Source organism: Cuculus canorus, chromosome Z (assembly GCF_017976375.1).
Source record: "Cuculus canorus isolate bCucCan1 chromosome Z, bCucCan1.pri, whole genome shotgun sequence".
In the NCBI taxonomy this organism is placed as follows: Eukaryota; Metazoa; Chordata; class Aves; order Cuculiformes; family Cuculidae; genus Cuculus; species Cuculus canorus.
The window spans coordinates 39468381-39485772 of NC_071441.1; the positions used below are offsets into that span (position 1 = coordinate 39468381).

General features: G+C 36.7%; 1 protein-coding gene across 7 annotated transcripts in view; it reads left to right on the top strand.

The window, feature by feature from the left end:
* Positions 1–17392, top strand: part of AGTPBP1 (ATP/GTP binding carboxypeptidase 1) — a 62387-nt gene that overhangs the window by 34997 nt on the left and 9998 nt on the right. For 3 of the 7 annotated variants that reach the window (XM_054054183.1, XM_054054185.1, XM_054054184.1), the window contains 6 exons: positions 2278–2431; positions 3173–3353; positions 4774–4903; positions 5238–5369; positions 7188–7364; positions 12198–12358. In XM_054054183.1, the coding sequence (XP_053910158.1) occupies positions 2278–2431; positions 3173–3353; positions 4774–4903; positions 5238–5369; positions 7188–7364; positions 12198–12358 (935 nt within the window). Of the gene's footprint in view, positions 1–2277; positions 2432–3172; positions 3354–4773; positions 4904–5237; positions 5370–7187; positions 7365–10438; positions 10711–12197; positions 12359–17392 lie in introns of those variants that run through there. The other 4 variants (XR_008447742.1, XR_008447743.1, XM_054054186.1 and 1 more) reach the window with 4 other exon arrangements.

The window sequence follows — 17392 nt, forward strand, 5'->3', positions numbered from 1 at the left end:
CTGTTCTCAAGCTTTTTGTACTGAGCAAAACTCTTGGCTAGAATTTCTGTTGATTTATCTCATAGCAGTAAAAGCTAACTTGGGGGTTCAGTGGCCAGCATGTAACAGTATTGAATGAAGCTTTTCACTAAGCCATATTTGCTCTTGAAAGAAGTATCTGTCAAGGGATGTTATAAGCAGCTGCTGCCTCCAATAGCTCTGAAGCCTAGAGGTTCCTCCTGCCCAGCTGTTAGAGGCCAGCCAAGGGACCCTGGGAGTCTGTCCTTCGCTAGTAGATTACCATAAAATCATAAAGTGGTTTGGGTTGGAAGGGACCTTAAAGATTACCCAGTTCCATCCCCCCCTGCCAGGGGTAGGTACACCTCCCACTTGATAGGTTCTTCAGTCACATCTGACCTGGCCTTGAACACCTCCAGTGATGGGGCTTCCAAGACTAATCTGGACAGCCTGTTCAAGTGCCTCACCACCCTTGTAGTAAAAAATTTCTTCTTAATATCTAATGTAAATCTCCCCTCTTTCGGCTTAAAACTGTTCCCTCTCATTCTAAAACTACACTCCCTGATAAAAAGCCTCTCCACAGCTTTCCTGTAGGTTCCCTTTAAGTACTAATAGACTGCTCTAAGGTCTCACTGGAGTCTTCCATAGGCCAAATGAGCCTAACTCTCTCAACCTGTCCTCATGGGACGTGCTTCAATCCTCTGATCATCTTTGTGGCCCTCCTCTGGACTTGTTCTAATAGATCCACGTCTTTACTATGCTGGGGACTCTGGAACCCAGAGTTGAATTATTTTCGATGTGCCTCACCAGAGTTTCCAGGAGGATCTGCTCTATGATCTTGCTGGGCACGGAGATGAGACCGACTGGCCTGCAGTTTCCCTGGTCTTTCTTTTTTCCTTTTTAAAAAGTAGGAGTTATTTCCCCTTTTTGATGCAGTGGAAACTTAAGCAGACTGCCATTACTTTTCAGATATAATGGGTAGTGGCTTCTCAACTACATCAACCAGTTCCCTCAGGACCCACGTATGCATCTCATCAAGTCCCATAGAGTGGTGCATCTTCAGGTTCCTTAGATGGTTTCACACCTGATCTTCTCCTATAGTGGATGGTTCTTTAATATCTCAGTCCCTGCCTTTCACTTCTCCAACTTGGGTGGTGTGGTTCGAGCGCTTGCTGAGATGAAGGCAAGAAAGTCAAGTACCTTAGCTTGGTTCATATCCTTGGTAACCAGCTATCCTTTTCCTTCCAGAGAGGGCCTCATGTTCTCCTTAGTCTTCCTTTTATCACTGACATACCTGTGGAAGTGTTTCTTGTCCTTGACACACTTGGCCAGATCTAATTCTATCAGCACTTTAGCTTTCCTAACCTTATCCCTGGCTGCTTGGACAATTTCTCTGTATTCCCCCCAGGCTACTTGTCCTTGCTTCCACCCTCTGTAGGCTTCCTTTTTTGTGTTTAAGTTTGTCCAGGAGTTCCTTGTTCATCAGTGGAGGCCCCCTGGCTGTTTTTGTTTGACTTCCTCTTTCTTGGGATCTGTCACTCTTGAGCTTGGAGAAAGTGATCTTTGAATATTAACCAGCCTTCTTGGACCTCTTTTCCCTCCAGGCCTTTAACCCATGGTACTGTACCAAGCAGATCCCTGAAGAGGCCAAAGTCTGCTTTCCTCAAGTCCAGGGTAGTGAGCTTGCCATGTGCCTTCCTCACTGCCCCAAGGATCTTGAACTTAATGGTCACTGGAGCCAAGGCTTCCCTTGAGCTTCACTTCCGCACCAGCCCTTCCTTGTTGATGAGAACAAGGTTCAGCATAGCTTCTCATTGGCTGCTCTATCGTTTAGAGAAGGAGGCTGTCATCTATGCATTCCAGGAACCTCCTGATTGTTGTTCCCTGCTGTGTTGTCCCTCCAACAGATATCGGGGTGATTGAAGCCCCTCATGAGGACCAGGTCTTGCAAACGTGAGACTGTGTCTGTCTGTCTGTAGAGGGCCTCATCCACTCTCTCTTCCTGGTCTGTCAGACCCCCACTATAAAGTCACCTGTTCCATCCTTCCCTTTAATCCTGACCCATAGCCTCCTCATACATCCCTTTGTGAAAAACAGTGTATAAAGAGAAGTATTCAGTCAGAGATGTAGAGAACAATATTTCGTGTTCAGAATTATGATGGAAACTTGAACATTGTTTAGAACAGCAAAAAGAGATCAAAGAAATAGTACTCGTGGAATGTGGTGTGATATGTGACTGAAAAAGATCTGAAGTATTGTTTTATTGTTTTTTTGATGTAGATGCATCTTCAGAAGCTGGAATCTATGCACAACCCTCAACAGATATATTTTAGACAAGACATTCTCTGTGAGACACTGGCTGGCAACAGTTGTCCTTTAGTCACTATTACAGCCATGCCAGAATCCAGCTACTATGAACATATCTCTCAATTCAGTAAGTATGACTTTTCTTTCTAGACTGCTAAAAATAATGTACAACTAGATCTTTAGGAAAAAAAAATAGCTATGCATTGAAAAATAGCAATGTGTAAAATAATTTAGTTAATTTCATGAAACTAGAAGTTGTCAATATTTGTGATTTGCTTTGTATTTAATATTAATTTGTGGTAGTCTAGTAAGGATGTTTACATTGGTATATATAGGAATGTATATGTATTCATATGTTTTTAATCTGTTTCTAGATATTTTTGTGTTACATTTTGTAGATAACTCTTCCTGGAAAAGAATACCTTACTTCTGAGTAACTTCTTTCTTCAAATGCTCAGGCTATTTGCTTGTAAAAAATCTTTCATAAAGCTGGTATCTAAGCTACTGCAATTTGCAGTCAACTGTAGTGACAGCATTCCCAGTTTCTTCTTCAACACCAGTATTTTTCCTGATTATTGGAAAAAAAAGCCATCTAAGTTATCCTATCATAATGGTCAGTTCAAACTAGTTACGGTGCAGTTGTCTTACTGAATTTAAGGCTCTACTGTAAGAGTTCTGTGATTAGTACTCCTTAAAACAGTATTCTGGCAAGCTCTATCAATAACACTGATAACCTCCAATACTTAGCTCCCAAATACTGTATTTTGCATTGTAATAAATGAAGCTGACTATTATCTCTTTTTTTAGTTAATGAACTGTTTAATTAGCTTGAATCATGTTTTGCAACTTCTGTGCATACTTCTTTCAGGGAATCGTCCTTACATTTTCCTATCTGCTCGTGTACATCCTGGGGAGACTAATGCAAGCTGGGTCATGAAGGGAACGCTGGAATACCTTATGAGCAATAATCCAAGTGCCCAATGTTTACGAGAATCGTATATTTTCAAAATTATTCCAATGCTCAATCCAGATGGTGTCATCAATGGAAAGTAGGCATACATTTACTCTTTTTGCATCTTTTTTTTTTTTTTAAATACGAAAAAACAAACTAATACCAGAAACATACAAATACAACTACTTAATATGAAAAGAAAGACATTCACAAAATTGCTTGGACTTCTGAGTTTTGTTGCTTTTTAAGGGCAGATGCGTTGTTCCGTGAATTTCACTTTATAAAAAGTATTCTCAGTTTGTGAATGATAATGCACGTTTCCTATGTGATTTAACATAGTGTTTTAGTTGTCTCTATGAGCTACAGTATTGGATAGGTGCGCAGTCTGATAGAAATAGATGGCGTCTTATAGGAAAAGATAAACAAGCTCATTGTTTTCATGAAAAAGAACAGTTCTTGTATCTGAGAGAGGTTTTTATGCATTTTTTCTCCTTTTTTATTAACATTTTTAGAAGAACGTTATGGAAATGGCTATAGTGAAATTTTATTAAAAGTGGGAGAGTTAGTAGATGTGTGAGAGTGTCCTGATTTAATTAGTTATTAATGGTAATTCTTTCACTCGATACGACTCCTCTTAGATTTAAGGGGTATTTCAGAACCTTTTGCTATGAGTAAGCATTTACCTGTTTATTTTTATTTGGTTACACGGAATTCATATGAAATAGAAATTTTGGTATAGTGAATTTACAGTTCCTTCTTAACCTGATTAGGGGTAGTTTTTGAAAAGTTTTAGTGAACAAAATCAAACCGGTTATGGATTTGAGTGGAACCAAAGTAAAGTTTTACCAGAATAAAAGTATGTATATAACAGAATAGCTGGAATTAAATCATTCAGAATATAAGTGAAAATTTAATACATGGAAAAATAAGAGATCTATTCCAGTAGACACAACCTGGAGACAAATGTACGGAAGATGACTGCATGAACATAAATTTTAGCATATTTATAAGTTTTTGCTGATAATTCACTAAATACAGAGATGATCTTTATTTGTTCACTATTTTTTTTTTTTTGGTTGGTTGTTTTTTCTTTCTTTCTTCTTTTCCTCACAGCTATTTGCCTCCTAACGACTTCACGTTTCTGGTTGACTTTAGTCTTTATATTGCAGAGGTCAAAATGCCAAAACTGTAAAGTCACCATATATTCAAAATTACTGATTTTGAGCTAGCATTTGAATAGAATTGCAAGCTTTCAGTTTCAACACCAAATAAACAAGATTACAATTGACTTCATAAAAGCAGCTACTTCTAATTTGGTTTTAGGTTTTCTGTAACCATAACTTAAAAAAAAAAAAACCAAACACTTCTTCTATTTGTCATGTTAGAAAACAAGTTTGTTTCTTACTAGACCCCTTCCAAAGAAGCACTGATGACAAGGAAAGGTTGAGGGGGGGGAGGCTTATTTAAAAGTATGATAATACAGACTACATCATGCGTTTTTCCACCCCCCCCAATAGCCACCGTTGCTCTTTAAGTGGAGAAGATTTAAACAGACAGTGGCAAAATCCAAATCCAGATCTACATCCCACTATTTACCATGCTAAAGGGTTACTGCAATATCTGGCTGCTATAAAACGTTTACCTTTGGTGAGTATGTGTGTGTAAGCAATTCTGAACCTTTTTAACCTTATCTATGTAGTTAGTTGGTAAACATTTTAATATGGTGTTGTAAACTGTGTCACGCTTAAATTTGACTTGAAGAACTGATATTCTTCAAACCTTTAGATCCAAATCTAAAGGTTTTTTCATTAGATCAATTCTACATTTTTGTCTTAATGCACAATGTAATTATATAAGCAGTTGTTTTGTAATTATTTGGAACTATCAACAGTTCAAATAAAATTTTTTTGTCCTTCTGTTACTTCTATGAAATGTTAATTCCATATGCCTTGGCTTCACTTTGCCAAATCATTTATTGTAGGTCTACTGTGATTATCATGGTCACTCTCGTAAAAAGAACGTGTTTATGTATGGCTGCAGCATTAAAGAGACAATGTGGCACACAAATGTTAATGCTGCCTCTTGTGACCTGGTGGAAGACCCTGGTTACAGGGTAAGTTTGGCATTTGTACCTCTTTCACTTGGCATGAATTTCGAATAGGCTTTTCAAATAACTTCCCAATATTCTGTGCACACAGTATAGCATTATAGTATAAGCAGACTCATTTAGAATGATCTCTTTTTAGTTAATGAGTGTGCTTTGAAGTATTTGAGTGCATTAAACATTGTACATTAATGCTGCCAAGGATTTAATGCGCGTGCCTAATTTTTTTTGTTTCTTTGTATCAGTATGTGTTTTTTTGTATTGAACGTTGTTATAATAAAGATATGGAAAATATGCTTCTGCACACTTATAATTACTGAATGAAAAAAGAGACATTTAAGTATGGAAAACAACATTCTAGCAAAAAAAATACTAAATATTATACTGAAAAAAGAAATAAAAATACTGAATTGCTCTGAGAAATACTAATTTTTTTGTATGGAAATAAGCAAAATTTCCCTTAAGATATGTAGTTAAGGCATGTAGCCCCAATACACATCCATAATAGCAAAAACAACAATTATTGCTTTGTATAAGCTTTCAAAACTTATTGCCTGTTACCTGCTGCTTCTGTGTAACTCCACTGCCACCTGGTGTCAGTTGAAAACCAGGCAACCAAATGCGTCTGAAACCCATGCTTTTTTGAGGACATGGAGAGTTACATTTGAAAAGCTTCTGAATGCACATTAAATGCTTATTATGCATCTGTAGATGTAAATGAGTACAGATGCTTTGAGAATTTTTTCTCTAATCTCCCACACTTACATAAAGTTCTGTTGCTGCTTGATTTTCTTGGTAGTTTCCTATATGCTGAGCCTGTTAATATGCATGTCTGCTGCTTAACATGTTTGTATGAGGGTTTGTCATTTCAGCCTGTACTACCGTAGCACACGAAAGACAATAGACAATAAGACTTGAGGGAAAAAGCCTTTTGGCTCCAAAAAGGTGGTCTAAAATGGTTGGGCGAGATTATAATAGTAATGGTATAAGTGCTACTGAAACAGCAAATTTAATGTGGTCTTATGTTTTGCCTTAATTGATAAAATATAAGCTAGAATGAATGTTTAACATTTCTCAAGTATATACATTTACATAACTGATTTTTTTTTTCCCAAAGCTGTCGTGTAAACAGTTGTATTGAACTTCGTTTCGCATGATTGAAGTTCAGTATGCACCTTGTGCTTTTTGAAACATGGATTAATTTTCTGTGGTGATAAAATACTGTGGTGATAAAATAAGCTAGAACGAATGTTTAACATTTCTCAAGTATATACATTTGCATAACTGATTTTTTTTTCCAAAGCTGTCGTGTAAACAGTTGTATTGAACTTCGTTTCACATTATTGAAGTTCAGTATGCACCTAGTGCTTTTTGAAACATGGATTAATTTTCTGTGGTGATAAAATACTGCATGTGTTAGGTCTGCAAATTATGTTATAGGAACAGTCTTAAACTGAACTAAATTCATTAATTGTATGGTGTATGTAGTACATAATTTGAGCAAAGTTATCTCAGTGAATTAGGATAAGGTGGTGATGACCTGAAGAACTATTTTGTATCTTGATTTTTGCCCACATGGCCAACATTAAACTCTTAGTGATTGAATCTGAAAAAGAGGATTTTAATAAGCAGGAAATATCAAACCTGTTGTCAGTTGAGCACCACAGGTTTTGAGAACTTGGGACAGAAATATTTTCATTCTTGTTCTTTTAATTCATATTCCAGCAACATTTTCTGATAAAAGTTTGTGATTGAATATTCTTCTCCCTGCAGCTTCCCTAAGTGAAATAAAAGAACTGCTGTATTTCTCAAATTGCTGTCCTGCAGGTACTCCCTAAAATTCTGAGTCAAACTGCCCCAGCATTCTGCATGGGCAGCTGCAGCTTTGTAGTGGAAAAGTCCAAGGAATCAACAGCTCGAGTTGTCGTCTGGAGAGAAATAGGAGTACAGAGGAGCTATACTATGGAGAGCACTTTATGTGGATGTGACCAGGGCAAATATAAGGTAAGAAAATAAATTAGTTACTGTTCATACTTTACAATTTTCTGCATTTGCATTGATACCTTGTTCTATAATGCTGCTTGCTTGCTTGCTTTAAACTTCTAAAACTCAGAGTTCTAAGACTTCCTTGTACACTTAGAGTGAAATTGTATAATTTACAATACAGGTTGCATAATAGTCTTCATCTGTCACTTAAACCTCTCCTCCTCCCTGGTATGTTATGCTCATTGGCTGTTTTAACAAGATTAATATTAATTATTGCTTGTAACATGTATGTATGCATGTAGTTAAAAAAATCAGAACTGTTCTTTCCATTATAAATAGGATAGTAATAATTGCCAATATTAGAATAAAAACTTCCTTTGCACATGGCAATTTCAGACTTAACCCTGGTAGTTCATAGTTCTTCGGCATATATTTAGTGTTATCCCTTACAGAATTTTCCTATGTAGCTGCAGAAACAGGCTTATAAATCAAAACATGTTTGTATCGGGTTACTAGAATTACAAATTGCATATCTCTGAACTTATAATAGGTGTTCGACTTTTTTAACTTAAAACTTGTTTTCGGCTCATCTCTTTCAAAAGTGTTAACAGGACTGGATGTTTGAAAACAAAAGTTGACTGTTCATAATTTCTCACTAATTGAACTTAGTTCAAAGAAAATATTTGTAAGGAGAAAATGGAAAACTACCAGCCTAGCATCTGACCTTCAAGTTTTGTCTCTTGGTTAAAATTAGCCGCAACTTCGAGCAAGTTTTTAAAATGAGCACTCATGGAAGAAGATAGTTTCCTCTGCTAGAAAATAGAGTTTAAGGAATGCTAGTTGAGAAAATGACTACAAGCTTCAGGGTGCTTGACAAAAAAAAGGATCAGAAGACTGGAATCAGAGTTGGGGTGGGCAGGAACAAAGAAGAATCTAGAACAGTGTATCTTTAATGTGTTACTGTGCATTCCAACACTCATGCTTATCTCCCTAGACAGAAGGAAGATGTGTATGTTTTGGTGGGATTTCACTATGTCTGCAAATAAGTAAGCCAGTTAATTTTGTGAGTTAACAACAGAAGCATTCCTGCTATTGTCAGAATATTTTGTTATTCCTCAGATGGCATCATTATGGATCTTAAAAAATGATATCCAACTGGCTTATTTTGGTACTTCCGGAGTATTCTTACAAACATGAACTTTCATGGCTTTAGCTATGTTGATACAAAACGTTCTTAAGAAGGGTGAAGATGCTTTGTGAACAGAATTTCCAGATACTTAACCTGCAAAGCCCTTTTTCAATAAGCAAGGAAAAAAAATGGCTGAATTCTGTAGAAAATATAGTTTAGCCTAAAGGGAATAGGATTCTTCTGTAATATAAACTAACTGAAGACATCGTATTGCTATTCTGTCATTCATTTTATTTGGAATAAAAGAGCTTGTGTGGTTTTAGCCATTCTCTGAACATGCAGCGTTCTGAATTTTTTTCTTCACTATGATAATGCTCAGACTTAAGAAAATGTATCTAAAAGGCGAAGGTAACAAAAAGCAGTAAGAAGAGTAATGATGTTTTTCTAATGGGAAGGTCAAAGAGATGAGAAGGCTCAGTCTTTTTTTTTTTTTTTTCTTCTGGAAGGAGTGGCACTAGCAGTTCTGTGAATAAACCGGTGGTATAAATTGCACAACATATTTCATAACATATTTCAAAACACAGATGAGTTAAACTGTAGAAATTGCCTCTTTTCCCGTTTCCCACCCCCAAAAAAGGACATGACAGTTCAGATCTGAGGGACCGTGTATTGTGTGAAGGTCTGAAGCACTTTTCCGTTCTGGTTGGGCATTGTCACTGAATTTTGTTCAAAGCACAAAGAGGATTACTCAACAATTCTGTTCCTGTGGAAGAAATAGAGTCTTCAGTCTCTGGATTTTGAGTTATCAGAGATGATCACATCTTTATAGCCTCTGCTGAATAAGAAAGCAGAAAACAAGGTGATGTTTTACATTCCAACTGACTTCTCCAGATCTTAGTATGGCTGTTTTCAATTTATTAAGTACGTATCAGGAAGATTCTTCTAGCTTGAGGTGGCAGTCTGTTGTGCCTTTGTTCTGCGTCTTTGCTTTCAGGTATCAAAGTTCATTCACCAAGACACAGTAGTCATTTGACAGTATGTTCATAGTGCACTTAAGTGAGGAAGATTTCAATCAGCCGTATAAAATGCTACTGTTGTGAAAAAAGACAATTGTATAAAATAGAAAGAAGAAGGTCTGAAATCCAGTGCATGTTAAAAAAAAAAAAAAAAAGCAAGCAGCTACATCCATGTGGCTTATGCTTAAAACCAACACCTAAGGAACTTCTAATAGGCCACAGTTAAAGGTACCACAACAACAATTGAAGGTGATCAGAAGATCAAGAAGGGGAATGTAATCAAGGCTTCGGGGAAAATGAACTTCACCTCAGTTTCCTTAGTTAGGATAACTGTTCGTTACTATTTCCTGAAACAGACTTTGAGTCTGTTATTTCATGAAAATTAAAAGATTTGGCTCGTGGAAGAATGAAAATGGATTAAGAAATTTGGTATTTGGAAGCTGTGGGGTATTACAGTCTCCATTATGATTTAAAGAGATGACAGAAGCAAATCTAGACTTTGGTAGGGGCTTTTACTGCAAGTACGTAGACCTTTTAGTGTAGTAAGGTCAAACTTTGTAATCCAGGCATTTCAGTTACCCACCTCCAATCTGATCCATTTAGTTCTCTCTTTAGTTATATCCTCTTTCTGCTATGCTGAAAATAGCACCTACAGAATATGCACACGCTATTTACCTTTCTAACAAGTGTCTTTGCACTTTCTTACATATTGTACTCTTGTTCTTTTTTGACTTGGAGCCACTTCTATTACACTGTCTATAAGGAATCTGCTAATTAACAACTTCTTCAGCAGCAGATGTAGACAATGATTGGAAAAAGTTTCTGAACCATCCAGTTGTGCACATTAGTAATCTGTGTAACAGTGAGATTACTGTTACCCCTCTCCTTCCTCTTCTACATACTTGTTGCCTCTTGTCCTTAATGTTATTTTAATCTCTTTGGGGCAGGGACTGTGTCTTCCTGTGATTAGCATAGCGGAGCCCCAGCAATGATTGGGGTCTTCAAATCTTACTGATGTACAAACAAATACAAAACAAAAACAAAAAATTGGCCCCTGTGGATAAGGTACTGCACTGGGAGTGAGGAGAACTGATTTCTGTTCCCAGCAAATCGCTTCAACCCTCTCTGCCTCCATTTCTCCATCAGTAAAGTGAGGATAAACTCTTCCTTTATTAATAAAGTGCTTTGAAATCTACAGCACAAAAGCATTATAAAAGAGGTAAGTAGAATTACTATTAACAATAATATTCAAATATCCAACTCTTCTTCTGTGATAAGAGGTCTGTGTAACATTTGACTGGAGGATGCACTGATTAGAATAGTAGATGTAGCTTTAGCTTTCTTGTTGTGAAAATGCACCTTATTTATGAAGTCTACCAAGGTAAAAAACGAACTTGGAAGAAAAATAAAATCAAACCTTTCATTTTTTAAGTGTGTGTATGTTCAAAACATAAGTACATGAAGAATATGCAGACTATAACATTTCTGGAGCAACATACTTTGTTTTAAGCCTTGAAGTGTTAGTGTGGCAACGTATGCAAAGCTTGTGTGTGTGTTTAAACCTTTAGTAAAAAAACTTCCTACTTTGTTCCTTTTACTTCAGCTATTTTCCTGTCTGGTGACTTAGTTCACCATGAATTCCTAGTTTTTCTGCATCCGTGCTTGTTTTGTCAGTGCTCCTTATAACTACTCTTTAAGTTGAAAGGCTTAAGAGATCCAAACTAAAATCCTTTTAAATCATCCTGAGATACAGAAGTTGCAAAAGATTAGAATGGATTGGGTTGTGACAATGAATTTGCTAGTGTATGTACAGTCAGTACTAGCCAGTTGCATTGTTATTGAGGGTCATTCTGGAATGTCATTCTCTTTTCTTAAAGTAGCTGAAATTGAAGGTCCTATCCCTACATATTGCACTTTTGAGAGAAATTATAAGTGTAGAATAATCTGATGGGGGGCTTTATCACATATGTAAGCTTGGAGAATACTGTGTAATTCTACCTCCTAAATAATCTGCAGGGGAATATGCTTTGGTGTATCATTTAAGTTAGAAATCCCTATGGCTTTTGATACTTTTGTTTGCTATTTTAATTACTAAATGTGTGAATAAATGCTTACAGAATTAACATATAGCGTCTAATTTACAAGATGTGAAGAGCTGTTTGTTTCAAAGAGTAGCTTTGTTGCCTTAGTCTTATTTTTGTGTTAGAAGGTAGTGATGAGCATGATGAACTTGATCACAACTGCAGTATGAATTCACTCATTTTATTCATTGTGATGGAACTTACGTTGAAGAAGCTTGTATTTGAAATCTTTTTATGTGAAATTCACTTCTAAAATTTCTTTCCCAGGTTTTTAGAATAATAATAATAGTACTTATAAACTTGGACATGAGTTTTGGTTCTCCTCCAATGCCGCTGAGTAAAGTCCTGTTAGTGTTGATGCACTAGAAGTGTAGACTAGGAGGCTCCAAAGAAATGTGGACCTGTTCAGAAACATCTGTTCAACTTTAGAAGAATCATGTAGCTCTTCTCTAAGTTTTCTCTGATAGTCTTGCTAAATGTTTACTCTAAAGTTCATTTGTTCTGTCTTGAAAGCAAGATATATTAAATGAAACAATGAAGTATATTTTAAACAGTAATTCTGCAGTGTGTATGGGTTCTTATGTATGTATCTATTTTGCATATTTAAATCTTATTTTTAAATTAGGGATTGCAGATAGGGACCAGAGAACTGGAGGAAATGGGAGCAAAGTTCTGTGTTGGCTTACTGCGTTTAAAAAGAATGGCCTCACCTTTGGAATACAGTCTTCCTTCTGGTCTGCTGGATATTGAAAATGATCTGATCGAGTCAAGCTGTAAAGTGACAAGGTAGTACACATTTACTATATTTACTTTTTTTTCCCCAGGAAAAAAATCAGTTTCTCAAGTCAAGTAAAGTTTCTCTCAAAATTGTTCTTCCCCTCAGCAAAAGTAATTTTGGTGTGTTGTGACTTGTTAGAGTAGCAATAACCAGAATATATTGGAAGCCTGCTGTGCTTATTGTGGTAATTCAGATCCTTTGAACTTTTAAAGAAGAGAATAAACACAGAGTTAGACTATATGTCACATTTGTTGCTGAGTTGAACACTGGCGACTTTAATGTCACCAGGGAGTTATATGCAGTGTAACTGAATTGGTCTTAGGTCTCAGCTCTCCATTTGAAGGACCACCTCTGTTTAACATCTGCCCTAATGATCTGGAAGTGGGGCAGAGTGTACTCTCAGCAAGTTTCAAGATGACACCAAACTAGGAGTGGCTGATCCAGAGGGACTTTGACAGGTTGTAGGAATGGGCTGATGGGAATCTTAATGAATTTCATCAAGTGTGAAGTCCTGCACCTTGGGAGGGGCACAAGTACATACTGGGGACAGACCATTGGGAAAGCTGCTTTGCAGTAAAGGCTGTGGGGGTCATAGTGGACACCAAGTTAAACATTAGGCAGCAATGTGTCCTGGCTGCAAAGAAGGCTAATGGTATTCTGGGCTTCATTAGCAGGAGTGTAACTAGCAGGTAGAGGGAGACATTTCTTCCACTCTCTTCAGCACTGGTGAGGCCACGTGGAGTAGTGTGTCCAGCTCTGGGTTCTTTAATACAAGAGGCATGGGTGTATTGTAGACAGAACAGGGAGGGGCCCCTAAGATGGTGAAGGGACTCCTGTAGGAGGAAAGGCTGGGAGAGCAGAAACTATTAGTCTAGAAAAGGCTTAGGGAGCGTCTTGTTAACATGTCCAAATAGCTGAAGGGAGGTTGTAAAGAAGATAGAGCCAGGCTCTTTCCAGTGCTGTCTGTTGACAGGGTAAGAGCCAATGAGCACAAACTGCAGGAAAAATTTGATTTATACAATGGTTATATAAATAAAGTCTGACAGACACCTCCCCCCCCCCCCCCCCCCCCCCCCCCCCCCCCGAAACTAATCGTATAGCTCGGGAATCAAGAGTGAGTTGGGTAAGACACATGGTCATAGAACATGTCTTGTGACATGGCTCAACTTGATTGCTTCATTCACATTCACTTGTATGAGTGGACATCTGTTCAGATATAGACTTTTTCTTACCCTTGATCGGAAAATGTCAGTGTATTAACAGTCAGTTAGTATCAAGACAATGCCTTAGTGAACAACGCTTTGTCTGTGAAGCAGTTTTTAGCTAATAACTGCCTTTTCCCAAAGATCAAATCAGTGCTCAAAGGAACCCTTATAGTGTCAGTAAAAGATGAGAAGGCAAAAACTATGTCAATCCAAACAGCCTTTCAGTAAAGGATCTGCAGAATTGCTTTGAACGTTGGCAGTATTGTATGGAGTTGTGTGTCAATTCAGAAGGGAACTATTTTGAAGGTGATTTTAGCCAATTTTCTTAATTTGTTAAATAGTTACTACAAGCACAATCTCTGTGTTGGACCTTGTATATATCTGTTGTGAGGGTGCTCAAAACACTGGAACAAGTTTCTCATGGGGTGTGTGGAGTCTCTGTCCCTGGAGATCCTAAAAAAAACTGTGGATGCGATCCTCAGCAGCCTGATGTAGGTGACTCTGCTGGAACAGAGATGTTGGACAAGATGACCTCCAGAGGTCCTTTCCAACATCAGCCATTCTGTGATTCTTTGAAAAGAGGGAAGTGTCTTCAGTCTGTCCTCAAAAGACACTGAGTGCTGGTGTTGTAGGCAGCTTCAAATTGGAGTGCTAATTTAGGTAATTAAAATACAGCGTTCTAAAAGCTTTGGAGAAAGTTAGAATCCCAGTTCACAGGTAGCTAGTGGCTGTACTTTGGAAAAAAAGTATGTGCTGGATGTCTTAATTTGTTCTTGTGACTCATGCCTCTAAAAAGCACCTGTTGAATTGAGGACTGTCTTAGATGAGTCAATCCTCACATAGTATCTGCTGGAGAAACGTCAGAAACACTTGAGCATCAGGATGGGATAAAAAAGGGTAAAGAGTCGTGTACCAGCCAACTTTCAAACATACCCCTTTGCATGAACGCATGCACAAATTCCAGTTCTAAAGGTATTTGAAGGAAGTGAATAAGAGGTAACTGTAGTTCTTGACCTTTTTTCCGTGGTAGTGGGGAGACAAGTGGTTACACCACTTGGTTAAGGTTTTAACTGATCTGCAAACAATAGGCCATTAGTTGCATTTATGGTAATGAAGTGGAAAACTATTGTCTGGATTAAATGTTGGTACTAGATGTTAACTTTAAAGTAAAGACAGGAGTACCACTTTCTAGTGTTTCCGAAACATTCAATAGACTAGTACAATAATTTCTGGAGACTTTCTTGTTTCAATGAAACAAAACTTTACTATAAAGCTAATTATTGTGGGCCTGATTCTGGAACAGGATTTCCATACTTAATCTGCACGCAAGTTGATCAGCTTCCTTGAAAGTATGTACAAGCATAAATGTAATCCTTTGGAGTTAATGGCTCTTCCATTTTGGACTTTCAAAGCACGTTGTTTATGATAGGTATCAAGGTACCTCCAGTGAATGAAAGACTGTTACTGCTTTATGTTTGATAGTAATGCTAGGTGACAAAAGGAACAGAGGGGGGAAGTAGGGTTGTTTTGATGTTATGAAATACAACAAATCTTGAAGAGAGAGATGCAAATAGACCTGCATAGTTTGAACTTCCTTCTCCTACTAAAATATTTCATGGTCCAGCTAGCTCTAGAAAAACTATTATATGCCAAAATAAACTGCATGTAAAATATGACCATGCTGAGGGCAGGGACGAAACTGCTTCTGACCTGATACAGATTTTGTTGGTAGGAGTGGGACATGGAGGGCGTTTTATTCTGGATTTTCTGAAGGCATTAATATGAGACTTACTACTGCAAAACCACAATGTACTTTGCTTAGCATATAAGAGTGTAGATGAAAAATAGCATAACATTCATAATAAGGTTAATGTTGTTGAGACTACATGTGGAAATATTTATAATTTTGTTTTGTGAGGAAGGTAACTGGTACTCAGGAGCTTAAGAAAACAGGAGAATATTCATGAAAATCCTCAAAGTAATTGGGCAGCAAGATAAAGTCTTATATAGAAAAAATATAAAAACATAATAAAAATATAATATATATAGTATACATGTAAGACTATATATAAATATAGTCTTATATAAAAAAAAATAAATATAGAAAAAATATAAAGAAAAAATCTTCTAATCCTTACCTTTGGGTGTTACATAGTTACAGGTGGTGAAAGGTAATAGCCAAATGCTTCTGCAGGAAAGACATTAAGATAGTGGGGAAAAAATAAGATTTTGTGCACGTTAGAATTTTTATCAGATAAGGAATGTTGATATAAGTATTACACTTCATTGGAGAAATCTGTTAGCAGCTGTTTAGATTTTTATAGTGTCTGCTGGTCTTGTTTCTTAAATTTATTAAATGTAAACCTAATAACACTAAAGTAGAAAAATGTGTAGCGTGAAGTGAGAAAGTAGGTACCTTGCTCTCAATGCTCATTTAGCAATTCTATATAGCTATGGGAGAATCTGATGGAAAAACTAAACATGTAAATTCTAACAACTTATTTTTAAGACATAGCATTAAGACTGAAATACCTTTTGTATTTGTACCTGACTCTATATGTTCTGATGCTATCTTAAAAATGATTTGGTAATCATAAATATTAATAGAGACTTATTTAATTTATTTCAGTGGAAGTGCTTATTATTAAAAAAGTAGGAGTGGAATCAGACACTTAACCGGGAATGTTTTTCAGAGAAAAGTGCAAACTGTATTGCTGTCTGTATCAATACTGGAATATTGACCTCGTATCACACTCTCCCTTGTTTTCAAGAATGAATTGACTACAGCAACTTCACGTACAGCCACTGATTTGTCTGTAGCATTGTTGCAGTATCAAACAGATTTATTTAACCAATGGTACCTAAGCAAGTATCTCTAATTAAAAACATTGAAAAATAATTAAGGACCTAATACTTTGCCTGACAAAATATTTCTCTAGTAAATCCAGAACAGTATTACTGCTTTTCTTGTTTGTTTAAAATTATAATTTCAGCATCCTTCTGAGACAGGAATAACCCACATCGATGCATGATAATAGGAATTGGCTTTCTGGGTAACTGGGTTTACTCCCTTTGATTTTGATAGCTGTGCTTTGTGCCATAGAAGCCACGTATGTATATCATTTTTTGCATAAGCAAGACACTATACTTCTGTTCATAGTACTTCCTTTCTTAGTAATGAAAGTGCTTTATAATCATTTGTTTGCACGTTATCCTCTTTCGTTCTTTGCTACAGGGCTTAATACTGCCTTATGTATAGTTAAGAGATGGTCTGCCTTTTGTTTCCAGAGGCTCAGAAGCAGAGTTTTGAATATACCTTAGGCCATCAGACTTTTTGCCTCAGTTACTTGAAAAAGTCTGTCTTTATTCTGCTCACCAACAAATGTGTCCATATTGCAACTGGCCAAGATACCCTTTGGGTCCAAGTTTCCTATCTTTGGTAGCACTTACTGTGTGTCTCAGCAGAAAGTTAAAAATCATGTACTTTTCATGGATGGTGATTCTCAGGAAGTCTCATCCTAATTTTTACTCTCTGGCTTCTATTCAGAACTTAAGCGCATACTCTAAAACATGTTGCTGTTAAGTTTATAGGATAATGGAGATACTTTATTTCATGTGCCTGTAATGTTAGAGTAGAGGAATGAATAAGATTGTAGTTATTTCCTTTTATATTATAGATGTTACTAGTTTTTTCTTTTTTTTTTTCCCAAAACCACAGTTTTAATGCTTTACAGGATAAGCAGGCAAGTTTAAGCATCCAAGCCTAAATAAACAGAAGCACTGTCTTTATTTTTGCAAATGATTTTGAATCAAAAATTCTTTGTGATTTTACTAGTG